At 45.2% G+C, this 27,994-nt stretch overlaps 1 protein-coding gene across 1 annotated transcript; it reads left to right on the top strand.

Moving 5' to 3' along the window:
* The first annotated feature begins 6 nt into the window (after positions 1–6).
* On the top strand, positions 7–27,672 carry LOC132388164 (NACHT, LRR and PYD domains-containing protein 3-like). Its single transcript, XM_059960514.1, has 11 exons — positions 7–114; positions 4,987–5,078; positions 8,192–8,358; positions 13,277–13,448; positions 13,547–13,612; positions 23,490–25,257; positions 26,330–26,416; positions 26,572–26,742; positions 26,898–27,068; positions 27,222–27,389; positions 27,548–27,672. Exons 2-11 carry the CDS (start codon positions 5,069–5,071, stop codon positions 27,648–27,650), a joined length of 2,883 nt encoding a protein of 960 aa, XP_059816497.1. The 5' UTR covers positions 7–114; positions 4,987–5,068; the 3' UTR covers positions 27,651–27,672.
* Positions 27,673–27,994: the final 322 nt, after the last annotated feature.

The following is a 27,994-nucleotide window of genomic DNA, read 5'->3' as shown; positions in this document are numbered from 1 at the left end:
CTCAACTCTCCGTACAGGGCAAGCACACCAGTGCAGGACCATTGTCGATCACCCGGGTAGTCAGACTGTGATTTCCCGGGACCACACTGAACGCCGTCCGGTTAAACATCAGAGGTAAGTGTTGTCTATGATTCTGTACAATTATACAGCGTTTACTGTGAGGCTTGGCTTTGGTCGTGATCGCGAGTGAATTTTGTGGGAGAGCGGTGTCTTGATATGTTCTTGGTAACGAGTCGATCATTGTCCAAATCGTTAAGAGAAACGAAGACTTTGCCGTCAACCACAAATACTCCTCAGGGTGGTTTCTACTGAGTGCGAGCAGAAGGCATCTTTCACCCCGGTAGTGACATATGAAATATCTCACAGGGCAGTGACCCGCCACCGATCTTTCTCAAACTAAAGAAAACAGTAGATGCGGGAAATCGGAGCAACACACACAAAATGCAGGAGCAAATCTGCAGGCTAGGCAGCATCTATGGAACAAGATACTGTTACCTTGAAGGCTATAGGTCATGTTCTTTACATCGCGCCATGTAGCAGAAAGGGTAAATACAATATTAAACTTCCTTCACATTTGAACAACAGTCTCTAGTCGAACCGGTTTGGAATTGATTTCAGCGGAGCGGCCGCTCCCTGTTCTGAGGAATGTGACCGGACAGGCAGCCGCTTACTCGTAGACCCTGAAGCCCGAGTCTCACAGAACAACAAGCCGGACCTTCCAAATCAGTCAATCATCTGCCCTCTTCCCCTTTCCAGTCCAGTCCTGATGGAGGGACTCGATCCGCAACGTCGACAGTTTACACTCATCCAGAGATACTGCCTGACCTATTGAGATCCTCCATCATTGTCTGTGTTGCCATGGTTATGAGAGATCCGTGTCGGGCAGTGGGAGGGGTTATTTGTAAGTAACGATTCACAGTATCCATACTGTCAGAATATCGTTCGGGAATTGAGGTGAGAATAATTCATCTTCTGATATTTATTTCGGACCTTTATTTCGAAACAATCAGTTGTTTGTGCATTGGATCAGCGATCAAGAAGATATTTGGTTTTTTTTAAGCCACTTCTGGTGGTGGTGATTTATGTGTTCCTACTGTTTCCTGTTTGCATGCTTGACATTTTCCACAGTTTAGGTAAAGATTAAGAACGACGGCCATCTGATTCGAAGCAAGGGTGTGAGAGATTTACAGTGAACACCTGTTCCTTTTCCAGAATTTACGATTTCAGACGAGTGCATCGACTGATCCTGTGTCGATTGTGAGTGTTTTGAGCTCCTCTGCTCAATGGCCAGTGGAGGCAAAGACTGCGATTCTGTTGAAGGCCTATATTTTTGATAAACAGCGGGATTGAAGTGTTACAGGGATGGACAAGAGAGAATATGTAATGAAATTTTAGATCAGTTAGGTCGTGATCTCATTATCTGCACAGCAGTTTCGAGGGGCCGGGTGGTCCACTTCTGTGTTTTGTTGTGTTGACTGGAAAAATTCTGACAATTTAATTAATGTAAGCTTACTCGTATGTGGAAGGAGATATGATTTTACTTAGAATAGTTGAGCTGAACACAAGCCGTTTGCTTGATTAAATGATTTGCGTTCAGCTTTGTGCATTAATTGTATGCCCCCGCTGCATTAGTGGGTATAACTTTTGACTCATTCGGTGAGCTGGCCAGCACAGTACGGGACCGAAGACCGCGCTCCCCGTTCCCTGTCCCTGACTCTACCGTCTCCACATCTACTGTACGCACCAGCTCACCGCCCCGCCCACCGCCCACGCGCGCCCTCGCGCGGAGCATCGTCACCCGCGCGCTCCCGGGCTGAGGTTGAGACGATTTGTTCACGCTGCGCGTGCCTGGCGTTTCTCAGATAACTGCCGTGAAGTGACGGGATTTATCTTATCTCCTATTAATGGCAGCAAATGTTACTTTAGCACAGCAGCCAATGGGCTTCACCATTAAGGAGTCCCTTCCCGTAGATCCCATTACTTGTTTAGTATCCTGACTCATGGGAAAAATCCAATAAGCTCTTTTCTTTTAAATGTCACTCATCTTCGACAAGGAGTTTGCGGAGCTGTAAAGGCGACGGATTGAAGTGGGAAAACAGGGGTTAATATCCTCTGAACTAGCGAGGACGAAAAAGGATTCAGTATATTGTGGGGGACACTGGTGAAGTGTTGACCGGCAATTGCGGTGCTGGGGTGATTTTGAGGGCAAGGGATGATCTTACTGTATGGCACCTTGAGCTAGAGGAACCCTGTGGTTGGTCTTTGTTTCAGGTGTCTGGGTTTAAATAACAGAGTAAACAGAGCCACATCGGGCCAGCAGACTGTGGTATTAGATGCTGTGGGTCAGATACTTGGTGCTTAGTTGTTCCCTGTCTGCACTATCAACTTATCTGAAGAACAAATTGCAACAATTACAAGTCTGTTATTGACCGAAAACATTTATATTTATTCTGTATTTTGTTTATGATACAATCATTGTCCAACTTATGTTCAAATTCAATAGTCATTCAAACATAAATGAAAATCCATGAATTCAGCCAAATAAAACAGTGTTTCTGCACACGAAGCCTTCTTATAAGAAACTGTCTCTCTAAGATCCCCCAAGGTCAAACCCATTTCCTGAATAATATTATCTATCCATCATAGTCTCTGTCATCCTCTCCTTCTTTTGCCTTCTATTTTACCTTGGATTCTTCTCCAAGTAATTCCGTCTTCTCATGATGTGGCCAAAATATTTGAGCTTTTCAAGCCTTCTAGTGAGCATTCTGGCTGTATCTTACCAAGTATAGTCTTGTTGGATCTAGTGAGCATTCTAGCTGTATCTTACCAAGTATAGTCTTGTTGGATCTAGTGAGCATTCTGGCTGTATCTTACCAAGTATAGTCTTGTTGGATCTAGTGAGCATTCTGGCTGTATCTTACCAAGTATAGTCTTGTTGGATCTAGTGAGCATTCTGGCTGTATCTTACCAAGTATAGTCTTGTTGGATCTAGTGAGCATTCTGGCTGTATCTTACCAAGTATAGTCTTGTTGGATCTAGTGAGCATTCTGGCTGTATCTTACCAAGTATAGTCTTGTTGGATCTAGTGAGCATTCTGGCTGTATCTTACCAAGTATAGTCTTGTTGGATCTAGTGAGCATTCTGGCTGTATCTTACCAAGTATAGTCTTGTTGGATCTAGTGAGCATTCTGGCTGTATCTTACCAAGTATAGTCTTGTTGGATCTAGTGAGCATTCTGGCTGTATCTTACCAAGTATAGTCTTGTTGGATCTAGTGAGCATTCTGGCTGTATCTTACCAAGTATAGTCTTGTTGGATCTAGTGAGCATTCTGGCTGTATCTTACCAAGTATAGTCTTGTTGGATCTAGTGAGCATTCTGGCTGTATCTTACCAAGTATAGTCTTGTTGGATCTAGTGAGCATTCTGGCTGTATCTTACCAAGTATAGTCTTGTTGGATCTACTTGCTGTCCAACAAACTCTTAACACTTTCCTCCAGCATCCAAGTTCAAAGGCGTTGCTCCTTTTGCATTTAAGCTTTACCAATAGTCCAGCTCTCACAGCCATATATCACAACTGGAAATACCATAGACTTGACTCTACGGTCCTTCGTAGGCATTGTTACGTCTCTGCACTTCATCATATTTTATATAAATTTCCCATTGCTGCCCTCCCCAGAAACAAGAGATGTTTAATTTCGTGGCTACATTTGCCATCTATAAAAGGCGTTGAACCGACAAAATCTGTTCCTATTTCCAATTCCTTTCCACTTATTACCACGGAGCTGATAGGACTGGCCGGTATTCTTAATATTGATCAAGAGGGCAGCTTTCCACTTTCTTCTTTCACTTTCATCAGAAGCTTCCTCAGATCCTCCTCACTTTCAGCCATTACAGTAGAATCTGAGGTTGTTAGTTTTTCATCTGGCAACTTTGAGTCCGCGAGACCAACATTCCCCATGATGTGTTCAGCATATAGATTACATAAGTATGGTGACAGTAAGCAGCCTTGTCGCACTCCTTTCCCAATGTTGAATCAGTTTGTTGTTCTGTGTTCAGTTCTGACTGTTGCTTTTTGATCTTCGTTTCACACAAGGCAGATTATATGTCCACTTCTTTAAGAATTTGCCATCGTTTATTATTGTCCACACTATCGAAGGCTTTAGAGCAGTCAATTAAACATAGATAAATACCTTATTGGAATTACCCCGATTTCTCCATTATCCGGCGTAGGTTAGCAATTTGGTCTCTGGTGCCTCTGCCTCTTCTAAAACCAACTTTCACCTCTGGCAGTTCTCGATCTATATATTGCTGGAGTCTTGCTTGAATGATCTTTGGCATTAACTTGCTACCATGTGAAATAGTTTGGTAATTTCAACATTCCTTTATTGGGAATTGAGATAAAAACGGATCTATATCCAGCCTTAAGTTCATTGTTGTTTTTGTTTTCAGTACAGCATCAAATTGTTTTAGTTTTAAACAATTCAACTGGACTCCCGTCATATCCTGCAGCTTTATTATTGGCAATGTTTTCTATCTCCCGTTCGACTTCACTTTCCAGAATGTCTGGCTCTGGATCGCTGAGGGAGTCATTGCAGGTGTCTTCGCTGTTGGATCTGTCTGCAATTCTTCTGTGTGTACCTGCCAATTCCCTTTGATGTCTTCTGCTTCTGTAAGGTCCTTCCCTGTACTCATTTTCCTATATGCATTTTACATGAAGTGTTCCTTTGATTTCTCTAATCTTCCGCAACAGATATCTAGTTTCATTGTCCAATTCTGTTGGCTTCTTCAGCTTCAATGCATCACTCCTTTAAAAACGTTTCCTTATATTTCCTTGCTATCTTTTTGAAATTTGTGTTCAGTTGGAGGTCTTTGTTCCAATCTCCATTTACTCCCAGGAATGTCGGAGAGTGAGCAGTGACCTTACAAAAGTGGTTAAAATCATGAAGTTCAGAGTCACTGATTCTCTCTTTTATTTGTGTAATTCAGGTCATTGCCAGCAGGTGGGGCTTTCTTCCACTCGGACGGCAGTCAAGAAGACAACAATCAACTAACTTCAGTCAGAGTCAGAATGGACACAGGTATGCTCACTGTGCTCTTATTAAAACCCTGTCCTTATGTTAGACGTGTAGTCAAGTCATCAATAGTTCAGTGGAATAAACTTAGGCGATAAAGGGGCAGGGAAAAAGTACCATCAAACGGGGTCATTGATCCTACTGGTAAAGCGACTTTGAGCACTGGAACAATTCAGCAGCTCCAGCACAAGGACCTAACAAGGGGAATGGTCGAATCGCTCCGCTCACCAGGCAAATCTTCACCTGAGTGAAAGGAGAAGGAGCTTCTGAATAAGTAGATGAAGCTCAGGAATACAGCAGCGGGCAATGCAACAATCCAGGGAACAGACAGAATATTTGGTACAAACTGATGTGGAAAATGCCTCCAACAGCCAGTGTGAAAAACAGATGTTGTTTTCTCGTTTGGAAGGACAATGGTGAATTCTCCCCGGATTTCCGGGTTGTTGCACAATGGAGCTGAGCGGAGATTCCCGCTGTCTGTCTTTTGTGGCCGAGCTAAAGAACGTTATATTGAGGGAGAACCGACTGGATGCGGGATGCAGTGAACAGGAGCAATTTTAAACAGGGAATCTGGGGGGGGGGGAGGGCTACCGAAGCAATGAAATGTCCTTGGCGAATAAGATTAAAGTAAAACAAAATGATAAGTAGAGAAGGCAACGCACAAAATGCTGGAGGAACTCAGCAGGTCAGCTAGCATCTATAAAGAGAAATTAAGTATCAACGTTTCAGGTTAAGGAATCTTAAGGAATTAAGGAATCTTAATTAGAGAATTTGTACATTGATTTAAAAGTTGTTTTGGGCACATCGAATAGAATAGGATTGTCTGTCTAGGTACCATGTCCGATGCGGGTGTGGGTGACCATTGCTTTCCACATGGATCTATCCCTCGCTCTTTGGATGACTTCATTTCCCCGATATGCAGCCACCTGAGTTTGCTCCTGTCGATCTTTCCAGACAGTATAAGTTCTTGTAGTTCATCTTTCCGCATGATGTGTCCTAGGAATCTGAGTTGTCTTTCTCTTACTGTTGTTATGAGTGATCTAACTGCTTGTGCTCTTCTGAGAACTTCTTCATTTGACCTGTGTGTAGCCCATGATATTTTAATATTCTAACATTCTCTTGATAATCATAATTCAGCTGCTTCTAGTCTCTTTTCCATTGCTGGGCAAATAGTCCAGCATTCACTTCCATAAGTCAGGATAGAATAAATGTAGCACTGCAGTATTCTGTTTTTAGTGTACAGACTCATCTTTCTGTCTGTTAATATGGTCTTCATTTTCTGGAAAGCCTGTTTCGCCATTGCTAATCTGTATTTGATATCTGTGTCGCACCTGCCATCGCTTGCTATTTGGCTGCCAAGATATCTGAATTTGTTGACTTGTTTGATGTTTGTATTTCCGATCTTGATCACACATTGTGGGATGTTTGTCTTTCTGGAGATGCCCATGCTTTCTGTCCACTTAGTGTTGATTTAGAGGCCTCTTCAATTTCTTTGTGCTGCCACTATAGTGAGTAGTTCTTTAAATTCTGTTTCCGAGTCAGCTATTAGTACGATGTCATCAGCATATCGGATGTTATTTATATTCTGGCCTCCAATTTGTGAGTCCTTTGATGTCTTTGATACTTCTCAAGACATTTTTACTATACAGGTTGAAGAAGTCAGGTGAAAAGACACAACCTTGCCTGTCATGGTATTTTCATACTCACTCACTTCTCCTTCTATTCTAATGGATGCTGTCTTGTCCGAGTCTAGCCGAACATAAAGAAGAATCTTGAAGGACCTAACATTCTAAAATCAGAGATTCGAGCAGCCATAAATAAAACAAAACGTAACAGAGCAACTCGTCCAGTCAACATCGCTGTTGAAATGATACCGGCCTTAGCAGAATTTGGAATAGAGAAAATAACAGAAATAGCAAATGAAATCTGTGATCATGGGGAGATACCTGATGATTTAAGTAAATCAGTGTTCGTCGCACTTCCAAAGAAAGAGGGAGCAACAGAATGTGAGTTACATCGTACAATAAGCCTGAGGAACCAGGTGGGAACAATTATTCTCAGAGTAATCAGAATGAGAGCAAGACGCTTTTAAAACCAGAATCCATTAAAGAACAATGGAGCTTTGTGGAAAACACTGGAACCAGAAATGCAATTTTCATGCTACGAATGATCTGTGAACGAGCCATCCAGGTAAAAAAAGACATCTACCTATGTTTAATCGACTATACAAAAGCTTTTGACACTGTCAGACACCAAGATCTCCTGGAAATGCTTCAAGAATCAGGACAGGAGGAGCGTTATTCTGGCTGAAGATGTGTGACCAGTAGTGTCCTCAAAGATCACTGGTTCGCCATGCGTCGTGTGTGATTTAAATAAATTCATAATAAACTATGCATCACTCAAAATGATATACTTTGTAACACCACGTGGGCGCACTCATTAGTCGATTTACACAGTTGACAGTGTTGAGTAAATTTGGGACTGTTTTCAAAGTGCTCAGCATCGAATTAGAAATATGAACAGACTGTCACCAGGCAGAGTTAATTCTGGCAAATATGAGAAGTTGCACTTTGGGAGGTCAAGTTCGCTAGCGATGTGCACACTGAAATCTGGGACCCTTAATAAGTTTGTTGTACAGACGGGTCTTGGATATGGATAGCTCTCATGAAAGAGGTAACACAGTTGGTAGCGTGCTAACGATGAGTTGAGGTATTTGTTAAAGTTGGGCGATAACTAGATGAACTTTGGTTAAGAGACAATTTCAGTATTGTGCAGAAATCTGGTAACCACATCACGAGAATGATGTGAAGGGTCCGGAGAGGGTGCAGACGAGTTTCACCACAAATCCCAGAGGGAATAGGTTTAAGGTTAGAGGGTAAAGTTTAAAGGGGATTTAGGATGTATGTTTTCCACAGAGAGTGATCGGTGTCTGGAATGTGCTGCCGAGGGAGGGACTGGAAACAGATACTCAGCAGCATCTGAGAGGCGTTTGAATTCATGAGTAGGCTGGGAACGGAGGGACATTGACCGTGTTCCTAAAGATGGGATTGGTTTCAATTGGCATCGTGTCCGCATACGCATGGTACATCTACTATTTTATGTTCCATGCTTGACTACAGATCTGAACTCCACAATCTCCGCCTTCCTGTCAAAATGTGAGGATCACCACCTGTTCCGGTTGACGAGATTCTACATGGAGCGACTGGAGCAGGCGATTGAGGAGGGTCTGGAGGGAGTCGGCTCCATGTTAATGGGCGAGGATCACTTCACCGGGCGAGAGTATCACGTAAGTGGGAGGAACATAGACTGATTGTAGATTCTACTGAATCTGTTACAGACCGACAGAACCGGTGTAACGGTGCCTCCGGGCTATGAAAATCATGTAATGCTTCTGGTGAACATCAAGAAAAGAATTTTAATCTGCGGATGCCCTGAACCTTTATTTACCAATACAATCCCCTTTCCAGTTATCTGACCACGTTCATTTTTAGACAGGTTAGGATACAGGCAATGATTGACAGGTGACTTTACTAATATGACGCTTGACGGACATTGCAGGTGGACAGAGAACCACTTGACATCACTCAGACTGACATCACATCATGTTCCCAATGTTCGACCTTAATGGCCTTTCACTAATCTGTGTTCTCCTGCTGACCCACGGGTTTCCCAAAATCAGATATATAGTGACATATTTCTCAGCTCATTTCTCGAGTCCATCTTCAAACCCATTTTCAACTCACCAGGCAACACTGACTATCGTCTCTCATTTGAACTGCTGACTTTTTTAAAATCGATTTTCACAGCATACCTCATGTTTCTGTTATCTTTTGTTCCTTGTGATTGTTACAATTTGAGTTTGTTGTTACCACGGCATATGCTGTTAACACCGGGAAGTGCAATATTACTATCACTGAAAATATTCCAAACATCTACAGCTAACATAGAATTACAAAGAAGCAGCTTTCCAATGGTCCTCGTGCTACTGGAGTGCGTTCACTTATTGCCACGCAGACTGAATTTTAGTGAAGAGCCACACACGATACCGAACACTACATTCCACGTGAGGCAGCTGACAATTTCAATCCAAACTTCTTACTCAACATCACCAGCATTTGGCTTCGGTCTGACACACATGCACAATAGTCGTGTATTTACTAGCTGCTCCTCACTGCCAGTTCCCAGCTATTGGCTGAAACTGGACCCCACATGGAAACTGACAGTGAAGGGTGAACCTGCTGCGGTTCACCAGCAAGTACCTCAGGGAAAATCAACAGTGACCCTGCCATAGTTTGAGCTAGCCGTAGTCATCAAACTCAACAGTACAGCAACAGGCTCTTCTGCCCATCTAGTCCACACCGACCTATTGTTTGCTTAGTCCCATTGAACTGAACCCAGACTGGAGACATCCATAAACCCCCATTGAATTAACTTATCCAAACTGATCTTAAACGTTCAAATCGAATGTACATCAACTAATTCCGATGGCTGCACTTTACACTCCGAGTGAACAAGTTCCCGTCATCTTGCCTTTCACCTGTCATTGTTACCCAATGATCTCTAATTCCTGTCTCACCCAACCTCAGTAGTAAATGCCTTTTCACACTAACTCTATCTATACCTTTCATAAGCTTGTATACCTCTGTCACATCTGTCCTGGTCCTCCTACACTCTATGGAATAATATCCTAACCTATTCACACTTTCCCTATATCTCAGGTCCTCAAGTCCTGGCAACAATCTGTAATATTTCTCTACGCTCTTATTGATAACCTTCCGAGAGGGAGGTGCACCCATTGTTTCAAAATAGCCTTTGCAACATCAATTTCGACATAATATCCCGACTTCTGTTTTCAATATTTTGATTTATGAAAGCCCATGGATCTGTATTCCCAGATATCTTAGTTTTACTGCACTGCTTAATGTCCTACCGCTCAATGTCTTAGTATTCTGGTGGTTTGTCCTTAAAGAATGCAACACCTGACATGTGTCTCATTAAATTCTATCTCCGAATCTCCATTCCACCTTTTTCTAGTTGTTCCATGTCCCGCTGTAAGCTCAGATAACCTTCCTCGCTGTCACTACCTTGGTGTCATCCACAGATTTGCTGACACAGTTTACCACATCATCATCCAGAGCATTGATATATATGACAGACAACACCAGACCCAGTACAGATCCCTGCCGTACACCACTAGTCATAGACCCCCAGTCATCTCTTAACTACCCTTGCGTTTCCAATATCTAAACTAAATTACTACCATGTCATGAATGGTAAGCCACTTAGTCTTATTGATCAAGCTCTTTCATGAAGGATCTTCTCAAAGGCCATGCTGAAGTTCATGTGGATATCATCCACTGAGTGGTTTACATTATTTGCCTGGTGAGTTCCTCAAGAAGCTGTAAGCCTGGTTAGACGAGATTTACCAGACACAAATTAGTGTTGGCTATCCCTAATCAATCCTTGTCCATCCAAATACTAATATTCAGTCCCTTAGAATACCTGCCATTCTGCCACTAGCTTTACTAGCACTGATGTCAGGATCACCAGCCTTTGATTCCCTGGCTTATTCTTACAGTTTTTATAAACAACAGACAACATTACTTACCCTCCAATACTTCCACCTCTGACATTTTAAATACCTTTAGCGGAGCACCTGCATTCTCTGAACTAGCCTCAAAAGAAGGAAAGCACTAAGGATTTATCCACGCTAATCTGCTTCAAGACAACAAATATCTCCTCCTCTATAATCTGTATAATGTCCATGATTTCACTGATTCTTTGCCTCACTCCAAAGACTCTGCATATCTCCAGGGTCTTTACAGTGAGGCAAGACAGCAGTGAAACATACAACAGTAAATATAAACGCAACAAAGTCCATTTAAATCTCCCCACCATTTTCAGCTTCATGCATAAAGGCCCACTCTGAACTTCAAGAGGACCAATTTTGTTCATTGGCATAATTCTGTTCGAAATATATTTGATGACGAGTTTGGAATTCTATTTTCCTTTGTCTGCTAGAGCAATCTCATGCCGATCTTTAGCTCTCCTGATTTCCTCCTTTAGTAACTCTTGCATTTCTTGTACTCGTCGGGTACCTCATTTGATCCTTCGAAACAGTACTTGCTATGTGCTTAGGATCTGAATATCCCTCAAAAGCCAAGGTTCCTTAAACATCTTATTGTTGCTTTTTATTCCGTCAGGAACAGTCAAACTCTGTACTTGTGGTCATTTATGCACTCGAACTCTGTACTCTCAAAATTTCAGTTTCGGAAGCCTCACACTTACTAAGCACGTCTGTACCAGAAAACAACCGGTCCAAATCCATTTTCCTCAAATCCCTTCTAAGTCCATTAAAATTGGCCTTTCTCCAATTTAGATTCTTAACCCGAAGACCAGACGTACCCTGTTCCGTAATGATCTTTAAGCTAATGGCACCAGATCCAAAGTGTTTCCCTGCACACGTCTGTCACCTACCATCATAATCTTGTGTTTATCGTGACTGTCTGTGATCTTTCTACAAATTTGATCCTCTAAAGCCCAATGACTATCCATTTCTTAATGTTCAGTTTCACCCATGCAGTCAGCAGATGATCCCTCCAGTTTGTCCTGTTAGAGCAATGCAGGGACATTTTTCCTGACTAGTTATGCCACCTCTCCTTCCATAATTCATCCCGCTCGAATGAATCATGCCTTACACAACGGAACACTGGAATGCTGAACAGCCTCTTCCTACCAAATCACATCAATGGTTACAATGCTGCCATTCAATGTGCTGATGAATTCTCTGGGCTCATCTGCCTTTCCTACAATACTCATTGCAATGAAACAATACGCAACTCAGAACATTAGTTTCATCATTTTTAGAGTCCTGACTCTGTAAGTTGGCCTAACAACACATTTCCCACACAGCCACTCCATTATCCGCTCTGATTATTCATCCCCCGCAACTCAATTTTAGCACATCACCAAACCCAAATGCAGCGCTAACAACCCTTCCCGCAAGATTGTCAGTCCCCCTCCAGTTCAGGTGCAAAAGGTTCACCTCTCTCCATGTCCCATTTCCTTGGAAGAGAGCCCAATCATCTAAACATCTGAAGCCCTCCATAATGCAGCATCTGATCACCCACACGTTAGACTGTATTATCGTCCTATTTCAGGCCTCATTCGCACGTGGTACTGATAGCAATCCCTACAACACAGCTCTCGGCTTCATACCCTTTAACGTAGCATCTAATTCCATGACATGATTTTGCAGGACCTCATCACACTTCCTACTCTTGTCCTTGGTAACAACGTGGACCACGACCTCTGACAGTTCATCCTGCCTTTTCATAATGTGTCAGACTCAACGGGAGATATCCCAGGCATTGGCAAGCCGCTATCCAAATGCCTTGTTCTCATAAATAGTATCTCCAGTCTGTTCCACTGACCATTGAATTCCCTCTGTCAGTGCAGCTCAGCACTGTTCATCCCTTCCGAGTCACAAAGAAAAACTCAGATCCAAAGGCATAATCACCGTGGCTTTCCACTGCGAGGCCATACCCCGAAACTGAAAGCCGTATACCTGTTATAGAGGAGTTTCCTGTAGCGGCTGCCTGTTCCCTCCCCTCTCCGCCCCGCTGCCGGTTACCTGTGTCCTGCGCCTTGGGAATAGCCTGTCAGACAACCTGTCAGGCTCCCGAGTGATCCCGGGTTCATCCAGTTCCAGCTCCAATTCCGCAGCACAGTCTGTAGGAAGTTGCAGCTGGGTGAAATTCCTGACGGTGTAATTATTGGAGAAAATGGAGGTCTCCCTGTATTGCTAACCCTGTCGGAAAAGCATTCCACTATTCTGCCTAGCATGCCCACTGTTCTAGTCATGAAAAAGAGGTAAAATATTACTCAAAAACGACCTAAACCCGCCGCCGCTTCTCACTGAACACTTTCTTGCACAAAGCCTCAACTCCCCACTCTATTTCTGGCTCACTCACGCATGTGTGCTCCTCTTAAAACTCGTCAGGTTGATTATTACCCCGCAATCTGTGACGTACAGGAACTCCACATTGACCCCGCTGGCTTCTTTTAAAATCGTTCCCCAGTACGAACACTTCAATGGCTGTTAGTGATCTGTGGCGAGCAGAATGTGCTGGGTCAGTCCATATTCAGAGTAGATTTGTACCCATCCTTCCGCTCCTCGATATATTCCCCGTTGTTCATTAGAGGGCGTGACTGAGCTCGCGGAGAAGGGAAACCGAGCGGGCGCTTCCAAACTCCTCCTGGATCTGGTGATGGAGAAGGGCTCCGGGGCCCGGAGGGTGATGTGGGAATCCTTTGTGAAACTACATCACCATTTACCGAAGCTGAGCGGAATATTGAATGAAATACGGGAACGAGGTACGGTGGACAATTTAAAGTGTGTTACAGATGTAAGTGCTGATGAATTTACAGTATTACACAGAATAGATTTCATGCAGGTTAACCTGTTTGAACAGGTGACGGGCAGTTCGTCTACATGGACCGTAAGCGGAGTTTACCTGAAATGCCCAAGCATCTGAAAGGTAAGCGATAGAACAGAAATCTCAAAGTCTGTATTTCACACTGAGAGTCTAAATACCTGTCTTTACGGACATGTTTCGAGACTGTCAGAGTTTGGGAGACACTCTGTTGCTGTGTCCGGGGGACGGGTAACCACTTGCATTTTTCAGAACACTTTTTACCGTCTGGATCTTCGGCTGTACACCTGGAGAAATCTATGAGTTTGCTAAACGCATATTCCCGTCGGTGAAAGAAGAAACGTAGGACATAGAATAGTATACCACAGTCAGGCCCTTCGGTCCACAATGTTGTGTCGACCCTTAAACCCTGCTTCCCATACTTTAACACCCCAACTTAAATTCCTCCATATAACTGTCTAGTAGTCACTTAAATTTCACCATTGTATCTGCCTCTGCCACTGACACAGGCAGCACATTCCACGCACCAACCACTCTCTGAGTAAAATGCCTTCCTCTAATATCCTCCTTGAACTTCCCAGACCTTACCTTAAAGCTATGTCCTCTTGTACTGAGCAGTGGTGCCCTGACGAAGAGGCGTTGGCTATCCATTCCATCTATTCCTCTTAATATCTTCTTTTCCTCTATCATGTCTTCGCACAACCTCCTTCTCTCCAAAAGTAAAGACCTAGCTCTCTTAATCTCTGATGCATATTCTGTAAACTAGGAAGCATCCTCGTAAATCCCCTCTGCCCCCTGTCCAATGCTTTCACGTCCTTCCTATAGTGAGGCGACCAGAACTGGACACAGTACTCCAAGTGTGGCCTAACCAGAGTTTTATAGAGCTGCATCATTACCTCGCGACTCTAAAACACTATCCCTCGACTTATAAAAGCTAGCTCCCCATAAGCTTTCTTAACGACCCTATTTACCTGTGAAGCAACTTTCAGGAATCTGTGGACATGTACCCCCAGATCCCTCTGTTCCTTCACACTACCAAGTATCCTGCCATTTACTTTGTACTCTGCCTTGGAGTTTGTCCTTCCAAGGTGTAACACCTCACACTGCTCCGGGTTGAACTCCATCTGCCAATTCTCAGTCCACTTCTGCATCCTATTAATGCCTCTCTGCATCCTTCAACAATTCTCTACACTATCCACAACACCAGCAAACATTGTAAACACAAAATACACTGCAGATGCTGTGGTCAAATAAACACGTACAAACAAGCTGGATGAACTCAGCGGGTCGGGCAATATCCGTTGAAAGGAGCAGTCAACGTTTCCGGTCGAGACCCTTCATCAGGACTAAAGTAGGAGGGGGCAGGGGCCCTATAAAGAAGTGGGGGGAGGGTGGAATACCAATCAGAGGAAAGATCAAGGGGTGGGGGAGGGGAAGCAGGGAGGGGACAGGCAGGAGGGGTGAAAAAAGAATCTAAGGGGAAAGCACGATGTTTAGTAGAAGAAGGCGGAGTCATGAGAGGTGATAGGCAGCTAGAAGATGAGACAGTGTGAAAGTGGGATGTAGGAAGGGAGATGGAGGGAATTACCGGAAGTTGGAGAGTTCAAACTTAGTGTCGTCTGCAAACTTGCCAACCCATCCTTCTACACCCACGTCCAGGTTATTAGTAAAACTCACAAAATTCCTTTCCCTCCAATCCTCCAGTAGCATTCCCGTGGACACCGAGGACATAAAGATCCTAGCCAGACGCTCAGCAATATCTTCGCTCGCCTCGTGGAGCAGCCTGGGGAATATTCCATCAGGCCACGGGGACTAATCCGTCCTGATGTATTTTAACAACTCCAACACCTCCTCTCCCTTAATATCAACATGCTCCAGAACATCAACCTCTTTCATATTGTCCTCACCGTCAGCAAGATACCTCTCCTTGCTGAATAACGAAGAGAAGTATTCATTGCGGACCTCGCTCACTTCCACAGCCTCCAGGCACATCTTCCCACTTTTATCTCTAATCTGTTCTTCCTTCACTCTTGTCATCCTTTTATTCTTCACATAGTTGTAAATGCCTTGGGGTTTTTCTTTACCCTACTCACAAAGGTCTTCTCGTGACCCCGTCTTGCTCTTCGCAGCCCCTTCTTAATCTCCTTTCTTGCTACCCTATATTCCTCAACAGACCCATATAACCATATAACAATCACAGCACGGAAACTGACCATCTTGGCCCTCCTAGTCCGTGCCGAACCCTTAATCTCACCTAGTCCCACCTACCCGCACTCAGCCCATAACCCTCCACTCCTTTCCTGTCCTTATACCTATCCAATTTTACCTTAAATGACACAACTGAACTGGCCTCTACTACTTCTACAGGAAGCTCATTCCACACAGCTATCACTCTTTGAGTAAAGAAATACCCCCTCGTGTTTCCCTTAAACTTTTGCCCCCTAACTCTCAAATCAAGTCCTCTAGTTTGAATCTCCCCTACTCTCAATGGAAACAGCCTGTTCACGTCAACTCTATCTATCCCTCTCAAAATTTTAAATACCTCGATCAAATCCCCCCTCAACCTTCTACACTCCAATGAATAGAGGACCCATCTGGTCCTTGCTTCCTAAACCTCAATTATGCTGCCTTCTTGCACCAGACTAGATTTCCCACCTCACTTGTCACCCATGGTTCCTTCACCCTACCATTCCTTCTCTTCCTCACCCTGACAAATTTATCCCTAACATCCTTCAAGAGATCCTTAAACATCGACCACATGTCCATAGTACATTTCGCTGCAAAAACAACATCCCAATTCACACCCGCAAGTTCTAGCCTTATAGCCTCATAACGTATCCTTTCTCAATTAAAAATGTTCTTGTTCTCTCTATTTCTATCCTTTTCCATGATAATGCTGAAGACCAGGGAGCGGCGACCACTGTCCCCTAGATGTTCACTCCCAGAGAGATCTGTGACCTGACCCGGTTCGTTACCTAATACTAGATCTGTATGGCTTTCCCCCTAGTCGGCCTGTCGACATACTGTGACAGGAATCCGTCTTGGACACACTTAACAAATTCTGTCCCATCCAAAGCCTTGGAACTAATCAGCTGTCAATCAATATTAGGGAAGTTAAAGTCACCCATGTTAACAACCCTGTTATTTTTGAAACTTTCCAAAATCTGCCTCCCAATCTGCTGTTCGGTATCTCTGCTGCTACTAGGGGCTTATAGAATACTCCCAACAGAGTAACTGCTCCCTTCCTGTTTGCTGACTTCCACCCATACTGACACAAACGAGGATCCTGCCAAATTACCCACCCTTTCTATAGTTGTAATAGTATCCCTGACAAATAATGTCACCCCTCCTCCCCTTCCCCCAGCCCCCATCCCTTTTAAAGCAATGAAATCTGGGAATATTGAGAATCCATTCCTGCCCTGGTGCCAGCCAAGTCTCTGTAATGGCTACAACTTCATAATTCCATGTATGTATCCAAGCTCCCAGTTATTCACCTTTGCTCCGGATGCTTCTTGCATTGAAGTACACGCACTTTAGCCCATCTACCTTACTACTATTACACCCTTTATCTACTTCTCTTTCCTCAAAACCTCTATATGTCAGACCTGGCTTTGGCCCATGCACAATACTTGCAGTTCTCGCAAGATCATGTTCCTCCTCCAACTCACTATCTGCTCTAACACTCTGCCCCCCCCCCCACTTTGCAAATCTAGTCTAAACCCCCTGGAGTAGCACTAGCAATCCTTGCCGCAAGGATGATAGTCCCCCTCCAGTTCAGGAACAGTTCAGGACCGTCGGAACAGGTCCCACCTTCCCTGGAACAAGGCCCAATTTTCCAGAAACACGAAGCCCTCCCTCCTGCACCAACTCCTTAGCCACGTATTTAGCTGGATTATCTCCCTACACATGGCACGGGTAGCAATCCTGAGATTGCAACCCTGGAAGTCCTGTTCTTCAACTTTACACATAAATTACTAAACTCTCTTTGCAGGACCTCCTTCTTCTTCCTATCCACGTCATTGACATGGACCATGACATCTGGCTACTCACACTCCCTCTTGAGAATACTGAAAACTCGATCCGAGACACCGCAGGCCCTGACACCAGAGAGGCAACAGACCATCCAGGATTCTCGATCTCTCCCACAGAACCTCTTATTTGTCCCCTTAACTATCGAATCCCCTATCATTATTGCTCTCCTATTTTCTCTCCTTCACTTCTGATCTGAGGGTCCAGTCTCGGTGCCAGAGACGCGACCACTGCAACTTGTCCCTGGTAGGTCGTCCACACCAACATTATCCAAAGTGGTATACTTATTGTTGATGGGAAAGTACACAGGGTTGCTCTGCTCTTCCTGTCTATTCCCCTTCCCGCTCCTGACAGTCACCCAGCGACCTGTCTCCTGACTTTTAGGGGTGTCTATCTGCCTGAAACTCCTGTCTATTTTTGTCTCTGCCTCACGAATGATCTGAAGTTCCTCCAGCTCCAGCTCCAGTTCCCTAACACGGTTTGTCAGGAGCTGCAGCTGGATGCACCTTTTGCAGGTGTAGTCATCAGGGACAATTGTGCTCGCTCTGACTTCCTACGGACTAAATCGGAGCACCCGGCTGTCCTAACGGCGGTCTCCATTACTTAATTCTGAGATAATTAGATTAATTAAAGGAGCTTATCCGGCTTTACCTCATTGAGAGCAAGTTTGTCCTCAGTCTCTTCTGGCCGAAGCCTCTCGAGCCAAAACCTTCCTACTCTGTCTCCCTTCACTCCGTCACAGGCTACTACGTCGTCCGCTCCGTTAATCTGCTCGCTTTTTCAACTCTCTCGCTGTTCTCACAGGTCGACCGTCACGCGCATGCGCAGTCGTGCCCCGTTCAAACTGCCAAAGAATCCTCTGTGTTTCCCTTTCTTAGCACCAAATATCCCGAGAACTGTCAAAACTGTAGCCAGACCTCCAATAGAAACATCCAACACCAGCATGGTATGGCTCACAATTCAGATCCAAAGTGGAGCCGAGATTTGCCTTTATTCCTCCATCAGACCACAAGACATGGGAGCAGAATTAGGCCATTCAGCCCATCGAGTCCACTCCACCATTCCATCATGGCTGATCCCAGGTCCGCTGAATCCCATACAACTGCCTTCTCACCATATTCTTTCATGCCCTTTCCAGTCAGGACCTTTTCCCTTAAATATACACATGGACACGGCCTCCACTGCAGTCTGCAGCACGGCACTCCAGCGATTCACTACTCTCTGGCTCAAAAAATCCTCCTTACCTTTCCAGAAGGATCGCCCCTCTATTTGGAGGCTGTGCCCTCCAGTTCTGGATACTCCCACCATAGAAAACGCACTCTCCACATCCACCCTGTCTGGTCCTTTCAGCATTCGGTAGATTCCATTGAGTACAGGCCCAAAGTTGCCAAAACGCTCCTCATATGTTAACCCCTTCATTCCCAGAATCATTCTGCTGAATCTCTCTGGACTCTCTCCAATGGCAACACATCTTTTCTGAGGTATATCCCCAAAACTGTTGGCAAAACTTCACGTGCTGCCTGACTACATACTTATAAGGGCTAAGCATTATCTCTTTGCTTTTATGTTCGATTCTTCCTGAAATAAATGCCAACATTGCATTTGCCTTCTTTACCAGATCCTCAACCTGTACATTAAAGTTCTGGGAACCTTGCTGGAGGACTCCTAGGTCCCTCTGTACCTGTGATGGTTGAACCTTCTTCCCATTTAGATAATGGTCCGCACTATTGTTCCTTGTCCCAAAATACATTATCATACGTTTCCCAACACTGTATTCCATCTACCACTTTTTAACCCATTCTTCCAATTTGTGTACATTCTGGTACCTACCCTCCACCTATCTGTGTATCATCCGCAGACTTTGCCACAAAGGCAGCAGAACCAATAAAGTCCCCTGCAGAGCACCATTAGTCAAAGGCAGCCAACCAGTAAAGGCCTTTTTTATTCCCACTTGCGGCCTCCTGCCATTCCGCTACCCACGCCAATATCTTTCCTGTAACGCCAAAGAATTTTATCTTGTTCAACAGTCTCATATGTGGCACCTAATCAAATGCCTTCTGAAAATCTAAGTAAATCACATCCACTGCCTCTCCTTTGTTGACCCTGCGTCTTAGTTCCTCGGAGAACAGATTGGTCAGGCATGATCTCCCTTTACAGAAACCATGCTGACTTTGACCTATTTTGTCATTAGTCTCCAAGTACCTCGAAACCTCAACTTTCATAAGAGACTTCCATAATACACTTTGCTAACCACTGAGGTTTGGTTACTGGCCATAATTTTCTTTTTGTTTTTTTACCTTCGTCCTTTCTTAAAGAGTGAAGTGACATTTGCAGTCCTGCAGTCCTCCGGGATCATGCCAGAACCAACTGATTTTTGAAAGACCATGGCCAATGTATCCGTTATCTCTCCAGCAACCTCTCTCAGGTCTCTGGGATGTAGTCAAGCTGCCCCTGGTGACTTATCCAACTTAAGCCCTTTCAGTATGCCGAGCTCTTTTTCTTGTGATATATCAGTAGCACTCACTTGGTTTGCCTGTGCTCTACTGCAAGCGTCTTCCACAGTGAAGACATATGCAAAGTACCTATTAAGTTTATCGGCCATTTCTTTGTCCCCCATTGCTGTCTCACCAACATCACTTTTCAGTGTTCCAATATCAACTCTTATCTCCCTTTTACTCTTTATATAACTGAAAAAGTGTTTATTTTCGTGCTTTATATTATTGGCTTGACTGCTCCCATATTTCATCTTTTCCCTTCTCATAGCTTTTCCAGTTGCCTTGTGTTGGATTTTAAAACCTTTCCATTCATCCACTTTTTCCACCCACTTTTGGTACATTATATGCCCTTTCCTTGGCTTTTATGCTGTCCTTAACTTCCGTTGTCAATCACTGTTGCCTGCCTCTTCCGTTTGAGAGCAACTTCCTCTGTGGGCCATATCTATCCTGCACCTTATGAAATATATCCAGAATCGTCAGCCACCTAAGTTCTGCCGTTATTCCTATGAGTACCCTCTAACCCACCTCGTAAAGCTCCTCTCTCATGTCTCTGTTATTACCTTTATTCCATTGCGATACAAGTACATGTAAGTTATGCTTCTCCCTCTCAAATTGCAGCTTGAATTCCATCATTTCATGCCTCCAAAGATTCTTTTGCTTTAAGCTCCCTATTAAGATCTGGGTTATTACACAATACCCAATTTAAAATAGCCTCTCCCCGCGTAGTCTCAAGCACAAGATGCTCTACAAAGCTATCTCGTGGGCATTCAATAAATTGCCTCTCTTGCGATTCGACACCTTACGTATGTTTGATTCTCCTATTTTCCTTGAATTCCCCCATTACAATTATGTCATTACCCTTATTACGTGCTTATCCAGCTCCCTTTTCTGTATCAACCCCTCCTCTTGGCTACTATTTGGAGACCTATATATGATTTTCTTTATGTTTTTTTACCCTTGCAATTTCTTATCTTCACCCACAAAGATTCAACATTCTCTGATCCTATCTAAATCTCTTTTCTAATCATGTATTTCCATCTCGAATCAATAACAACACAACATCTATTGGTCCTGCCTGTCCTTTGGATACAAATGATATCCTTTGATGTTAAGTTCCCAACTATGGCCTTCATACAGCCATGACTCAGTGACGCCCACAACATCATACTGCTCTACATATAATTGCACCAAGAGCTCGTCACCTTGTTCCAAATGCTACGCGCAATCAAATAGAACACCATCAGTTCTGCATCTGCGCCCTTTTGATTGCACCATCTGTGGTGCAATCCGTCTGCGTTTGAACCCAATCATGAGCTTGTCCTTCCTGATATTCATGTTATACCTATCATCTAAGGTAAGCTTGTAGGCTCATCCTAAGCTCTACCATCCTGGTTTCCAATCCCCTGCCTTATTAGTGTAAAGTAGTCCCAACAACTCCAGTAGATCTACCCACAGGAATATTTGTCCCCCTCGAATTCGTGCAACACGTCCATTTTGTACAGAGCACGCCTGTCCCAGAGGTTGTCCCAATTATCCAAAAACCTGAATCCCTACACCCGCTGCAATTCTTCAGTCACGGATTTATCTGCCACCCCATTTTCACTGTCGTGTGGAACAGACAGCAATCCCGAGATTACTATGTTTGAGATCCCGCTTCTCAGCTTCCCTCCTATCTCCCTATATTCTGTTTTCCTGAACTCCTCCCTTTGTACTTCCTATGTCATTGGTACCAGTATGTTCCACGACTTCTCGCTGTTCACCCTCCCTTATCAGGATATTGTGGACGTGTCCAGAAACATTTTGGACCTTGGCACCTGAGTGACAAAGCATCATCGGTGTCTCCTTTTTGTGTCCGTAGAATCGCCCACATGTCCCCCTGACTATAGAATCCCCTGTTATTTCTGACATCCTCTTCAGCTTCCTGTTCTTCCGAACAACATCTGGGAATTGCCTGAATCCATGTCCAAGTTCCCTGGAGCAGAGGTGTGGTAGGGGTGCATCGTCTCAGTTCATGTACCAGCTCCTCTGTGTAGATGAGATTGTACAGGGGTGGTAGGGGTGTATGGTCTGAGATCACGTACCAGATCCTCCGTGTAGAGATTGTAGAGGGGTGGTAGGGCTGTTTTGTCTGAGATCATGTACCAGCTGCTCCGTGTAGAGGATATTGCAGAGGGGTGGTAGGGCTGTTTTGTCTGAGATCACGTACCAGCTCCTCGGAGCAGAGGAGACTGTAGGGGTGTGGTTGGGACATATTGCCTGAGTTCCTGTACTAGCCCCTTGGAGCAGAGGGGACTGCAGAAGTGTGGTGGGGTCTTATTGCCGGAGTTCACGTACCAGCTCTTCAGAGCAGAGAAGACTGTAGATGTGTGGTTGGGGTGTTATTGCCGGAGTTCACGTACCAGCTCTTCAGAGCAGAGAAGACTGTAGATGTGTAGTTGGGATGTAATTGCCGGATTCACGTACCAGCTCTTCAGAGCAGAGAAGACTGTAGATGTGTGGTTGGGGTGTTATTGCCGGAGTTCACGTACCAGCTCTTCAGAGCAGAGAAGACTGTAGATGTGTGGTTGGGGTGTTATTGCCGGAGTTCACGTACCAGCTCTTCAGAGCAGAGAAGACTGTAGATGTGTGGTTGGGGTGTTATTGCCGGAGTTCACGTACCAGCTCTTCAGAGCAGAGAAGACTGTAGATGTGTAGTTGGGGTGTAATTGCCGGATTCACGTACCAGCTCTTCAGAGCAGAGAAGACTGTAGATGTGTGGTTGGGGTGTTATTGCCGGAGTTCACGTACCAGCTCTTCAGAGCAGAGAAGACTGTAGATGTGTGGTTGGGGTGTTATTGCCGGAGTTCACGTACCAGCTCTTCAGAGCAGAGAAGACTGTAGATGTGTGGTTGGGGTGCTATTGCATGTGTCATGTACTAGCTCCTCCTAGAATAAGAGACAGTGGAGTAGTGCAGGGTGTGTTACCCCATGACTGGACCAGCCTGGAAAGGGAAACTTTGGGCTCAGTCCTCACAGCATGCACCTAAAGGACGATCAAGAACATCAGGTCTGTTATGCGAAAATAAAAATGATGAAAATTGCCCATTGCCCACCCACTCCCCCCACCACCGTTACCCCTGCAGGGTTGCACAGTTCAGCAGAAGCTGAGCAGTGAAAGCAGTGAAACCACCCGCTCCACACAACACTCTCCTCTCCAGAATCACGTGTGCACTTGGTGCTCGCTGGAACACCGGGGAATCTGCAAACTACCAACAGAGGGGAGAGTGGAGCCTTTAACAGCGGATCTGAATCAGATCAGAAATATTTCTGGTCCGTCGTTCATTTTCAGACATGCTTACTTCTGATCTCCCGATTTCACCCAAACAATGTCCTTAACAATTATTTTAATTGGGGGAAATCAGTGGGTGTTCCGGGTTCATCAGATCAGGCTTTGACAACCGATTTCTGTCCGTCCACAGATGTTCAACAGAAACACAAGGAGACTCTGCGGACACAAACTGAAACACTGAGAGTGAACACGATCCTGATGAGGGAGAAGGTGAAGGTTTTCCAGCTGGTTGATCGATACGCTGAGCTCACGGTCATTTCCACTGTTCGAGATCGGAGACTGGTGGAACATGAGCTGCTGGCAAGAGGCAGAGACCACGAGGAGTGGAGACAGAAACATCTCCGCAGAGAGCTGGAGAAAGTCCACATTGCTCATCTATTTCAGAATAGGTACTCACATTGTTTTCGGGACAAAATGAAAAGATTCTTCAAAAGATCAACTTCTGGATGTTCGGCAGCAGTGTCTGGAGTCTCGGGGATCGGGAAAACAACAATGGTACAAAAGATTGTTTATGACTGGGCAACAGGGAAAATATACCAAGAATTCCACTTTGTCTTCTGTTTCAAATTCCGGGATTTAAACAACATTAACTGCAGAATAAACCTGAAGGAACTGATTCTGGATCAGTATCCTTACTTTGGGAATATCCTGAGAGAGGTCTGGAAGAACCCAGAGGGATCGCTGTTTATATTCGATGGTTTGGATGAATTCAAGCACAGAATCGATTTTGCGGACAGTCGGGGAGATACAGAACCCAAGCACCAGTGCCCAGATCCCGAGTGGTGGTGTGAAGTGTCGGACATTGTATACAATTTAATCCAGGGCAAGCTGCTCCCAGGGTGTTCAGTGCTGGTGACCACCCGGCCCACTGCGTTACATTTATTGGAAAAGGCTGATATCCGTGTCTGTGCTGAAATCCTGGGATATGTTGGTGAGGAACGGAAGGAATATTTCATCAGACATTTCGAAGATCAGACGGTGGCAGAAGCTGTTTACAAACACGTGGAGGAGAACGAGATCCTGTACACTATGAGCTACAACCCCTCCTACTGCTGGATCCTCGCTCTGGTACTGGGTCCTTTCTTCACACTAAGAGTCAGGGACCCGCAGCGAGTTCCCAAGACCATCACCCAACTGTACTCCTACTATATTTACAATATCCTGAAAAACCACGGCCGTGAGATTGACAACCCCCGTGATGTGTTACTCAGGGTTGGTCAGATGGCCTGCAGAGGAGTGTCCGAGAAGAAGATTGTGTTTACAAATGGAGATTTGATCAACTACAATCTGCAGCCTTCCCAGGTCCCGTCCGGGTTCCTGATGGAGCTTTTGGAGAGAGAGGATTCTGCCTGGAGCGTGATGTACACATTCCCACACCTCACCATCCAAGAGTTTGTTGCTGCAGTCGCACAATTTCTGAATCCACATCCCGGGGACATCCTGAAATTCCTCACTAAAGCCCACAACACGACAGATGGGCGATTTGAGGTATTTCTCCGTTTTGTTGCTGGTCTCTCCAACCCAATGACAGCTCGGGGCCTGGAGGAATTTCTGGGTCCATTTCCTCATGAAGCAACCTGCCGGGTTATTGACTGGGTGAAGAAGGAGGTTAGACGCCGGAGTGGAAACACGAGGAATGAAGCTGGTAAAAGGAGCCTCCTGAACACATTGCACTACCTGTTTGAGTCTCAGAATCGTGAACTGGCTCAGGCCTCATTGGGATCTGTGGAAACACTTTCCTTCAGTGGAATGATACTGACCCCGATTGACTGCGCGTTCCTGTCTCATGTCATCGGACTCTGTGATACACTAAAACACCTCGACCTGGAGAACTGCCACATTCAGTGTGAAGCAATCCAGCGGCTGGTCCCCGGCCTGCACAAGTGCCAGGAGTTGAAGTACTGATTTATCTCTCACTCTTGAACTGTGAAACTGAGTTGTTTCAAATTGGTAAAACTGTAGTAAATCAGATAATGTGACAAATAACTACAGGAATATGAAGGTTTTGTGGGATGTCGGTGACTAGTGAAAAACGACCATTGTTTTAATGGCAGCAAGTCACAGGAATGGCCGTGTTTCTCGCTGCCTGTGACACGTCCATTGACAATGTTCCTTCTCACTGTTACAGACACCCAGACCGACACTGACTGCAGCAGGTGGGTCAGAGATTCACGCCCCCTTCCCGTTGAGGGACAAGAGACCGTCAGCAGACTGTCCCAGTGAGAAGGAAAGATATACCATTGTGAGATTGTCCTCTCCTGCCCTTCCCTGTGTGTGACTATCACGATCAGTCCGCCTGTGTGACTGTGCTCACTACCAGGTACCCAGACCCCATGGGCGCATCTCCTCCCCCGATTGCGGACCTCAGTTCTGACCCAACCCTTCCTTGCAATATATTTTTGGATCATCTTATCTTATTGGATTATCTTCTCCTATCGGTATACTGATGAGGGAACTGACATCCCCATCCCCCTGCCTCCTGGGAGACCACTCTTCCCAATCCCCTTAATCCTGTGGGATCTCTCATCCCTATCCCCTTCTTCCAGAGAGATCTCTCTTCCCCATCAACTTTCTCCTGCAGATTCTGTCTTTCTATCCCTTTCCCTCAGGTGGGGTCTCTTCCACCGACTCCTATCGACTTTTCCCCATTGACGAATCTTCCTCACTGTGGGACTTTCTCTCAACCTTTATCCCTGCCCCTCCCGACCATCTCACATCAAGGACACTTTTCTAACCATCGGGAAAAGAGACAGAATATGTGGAGTTTACAGTGTCACACCGACAGACTAAATTACTGACATTCGGTGAATACCCTGGAGCTGGACAGTGAGGGAAATTGACGGTGATGGGAACACCGATCAGTGATTTACTGAAGTGTTTTATGTTTCCTGAAATATCCGAGTGAGAGAAATTCCCTCAGACCCACGGTTTTGAATCACTTTGTTCATGAATCTGTCTGTTTGTGTTTAGACTTGCGACGAATGATTTGGGAGATTCTGGAGTGAAACTGGTGTCTGCGGCTCTGAGGAACCCGGAGTGTAAAATACAGATACTGGGGTAAGTACCAGACTGTGGGAGATTGTGTTGACAGTCACTGGGTGTCTGACACTGAACATTAATGTCATCAGTAATTGTGCTACTGATAAACACTGGGGATTTGTACAGTCTCCTGTCTCTCTGTGTCCTTCACTCTCACTCTCTCTGATGTCCAGGCTGAGGGGTGTCGGTCTCACAGATTCTGGTGCCGAGGATCTCGTTTCCGCTCTCAGTACAAACTTATCATTGACGGGTCTGAACCTGAGTGGTAATAAACTGGGAGATTCAGGAGTGAGTATTGTGTTTGCGGCTCTCAGGAATCCGGAGTGTAAAATTCAGAGATTGCGGTAAGTACCAGACTGTGGAAGGTTGTGCTTACAGTCACTGGGTGTCTGCCACTGAACGATAATGTGATCAGCAATTGTGTTACTGATAAACACTGGGGATTTGTACAGTCTCCTGTCTCTCTGTGTCCTTCACCCTCACTCTCTCTCATCTCCAGGCTGAGTGGCGTCGGTCTCACGGATTCTGATGCTGAGGATCTTGCCACCGATCTCATTACAAACCGATCACTCACGGATCTGGACCTGAGTGATAATAAACTGGGACATTCCGGAGTGAAACTGGTGTCTGCGGCTCTGAGGAACCCGGAGTGTAAAATACAGAAACTGTGGTAAATACTAGACTGTGGGAGAGTGTTTACAGTCACTGGGTGTCTGACACTGAACATTAATGTGATCAGTAATTGTGTTACTGATAAACACTGGGGATTTGTACCGTCTCCTGTCTCCCTGTGTCCTTCACCCTCAATCTCTCTCATCTCCAGGCTGAGTCGTGTCCGTCTATCAGATTCTGGTGTCGAGGATCTCGTCTCAGCTATCATTACAAAGCGATTGCTAACGCGGCTGAACCTGGAATCAAACTGGCTCACAGACCGATCTATCCCCGCTCTTCGACGCCTTATAGTAGAACTCCCGACTCTGGAGCGGATTGTGTAAGAGTTAGGATTCAATATGATAAAATATCAGCGGATCCGCGGGTTTTCTGGTGATATTTGTCTGTGAGTGATGTTGAAACATTAACCCCGGTCCCCTGTTACTGACACTGTTGTGTAATCTGTTTATTTCATCTTTATTCTCCCTTCTGTTTCAGGCTGGTGGGGAATCGGTTTAGTCAAACCGGGGAGAAGGAATTGATGTCTCTCCAGGAACGCACAGCTGGACTGAGAGTGATATTTGACCATCGGAATATGTGAACATTTTCGCCCGCGGGATGGGGTCACTCAGGCAGATTTCCCGGTTTTACCTTTAACGGCCGCGCTCCAGAATTATTTCCAATATACTCCGGCTTCAGCCGAGCGTGCCCTGACGTCAGAAACAGTCCCGCTGCTGAGCGTTTCCGTCTGCAGTGCCGAGGCCCTGCTTCCGCCGGATGTCTTGGTTTGGGCCTCGCCTGGGGAACCGGGGAATGACACAGGCAGGAATTGTCACTCTGGAACACCAGTGTCCTGGGTGGGATTATCCGGGAAGGGTATCGTTTTTGTCACTTTGGACTGTGGACGGTACATTCGGCTGTCTTGCATCCATAATGATGTTAAGT

The sequence above is a fragment of the Hypanus sabinus genome, unplaced genomic scaffold, assembly GCF_030144855.1.
Source record: "Hypanus sabinus isolate sHypSab1 unplaced genomic scaffold, sHypSab1.hap1 scaffold_275, whole genome shotgun sequence".
Classification (NCBI taxonomy): domain Eukaryota; kingdom Metazoa; phylum Chordata; class Chondrichthyes; order Myliobatiformes; family Dasyatidae; genus Hypanus; species Hypanus sabinus.
The sequence above is the reverse complement of the archived record's forward strand: the minus strand, read 5'-3'. Positions and strand labels throughout refer to the sequence as shown.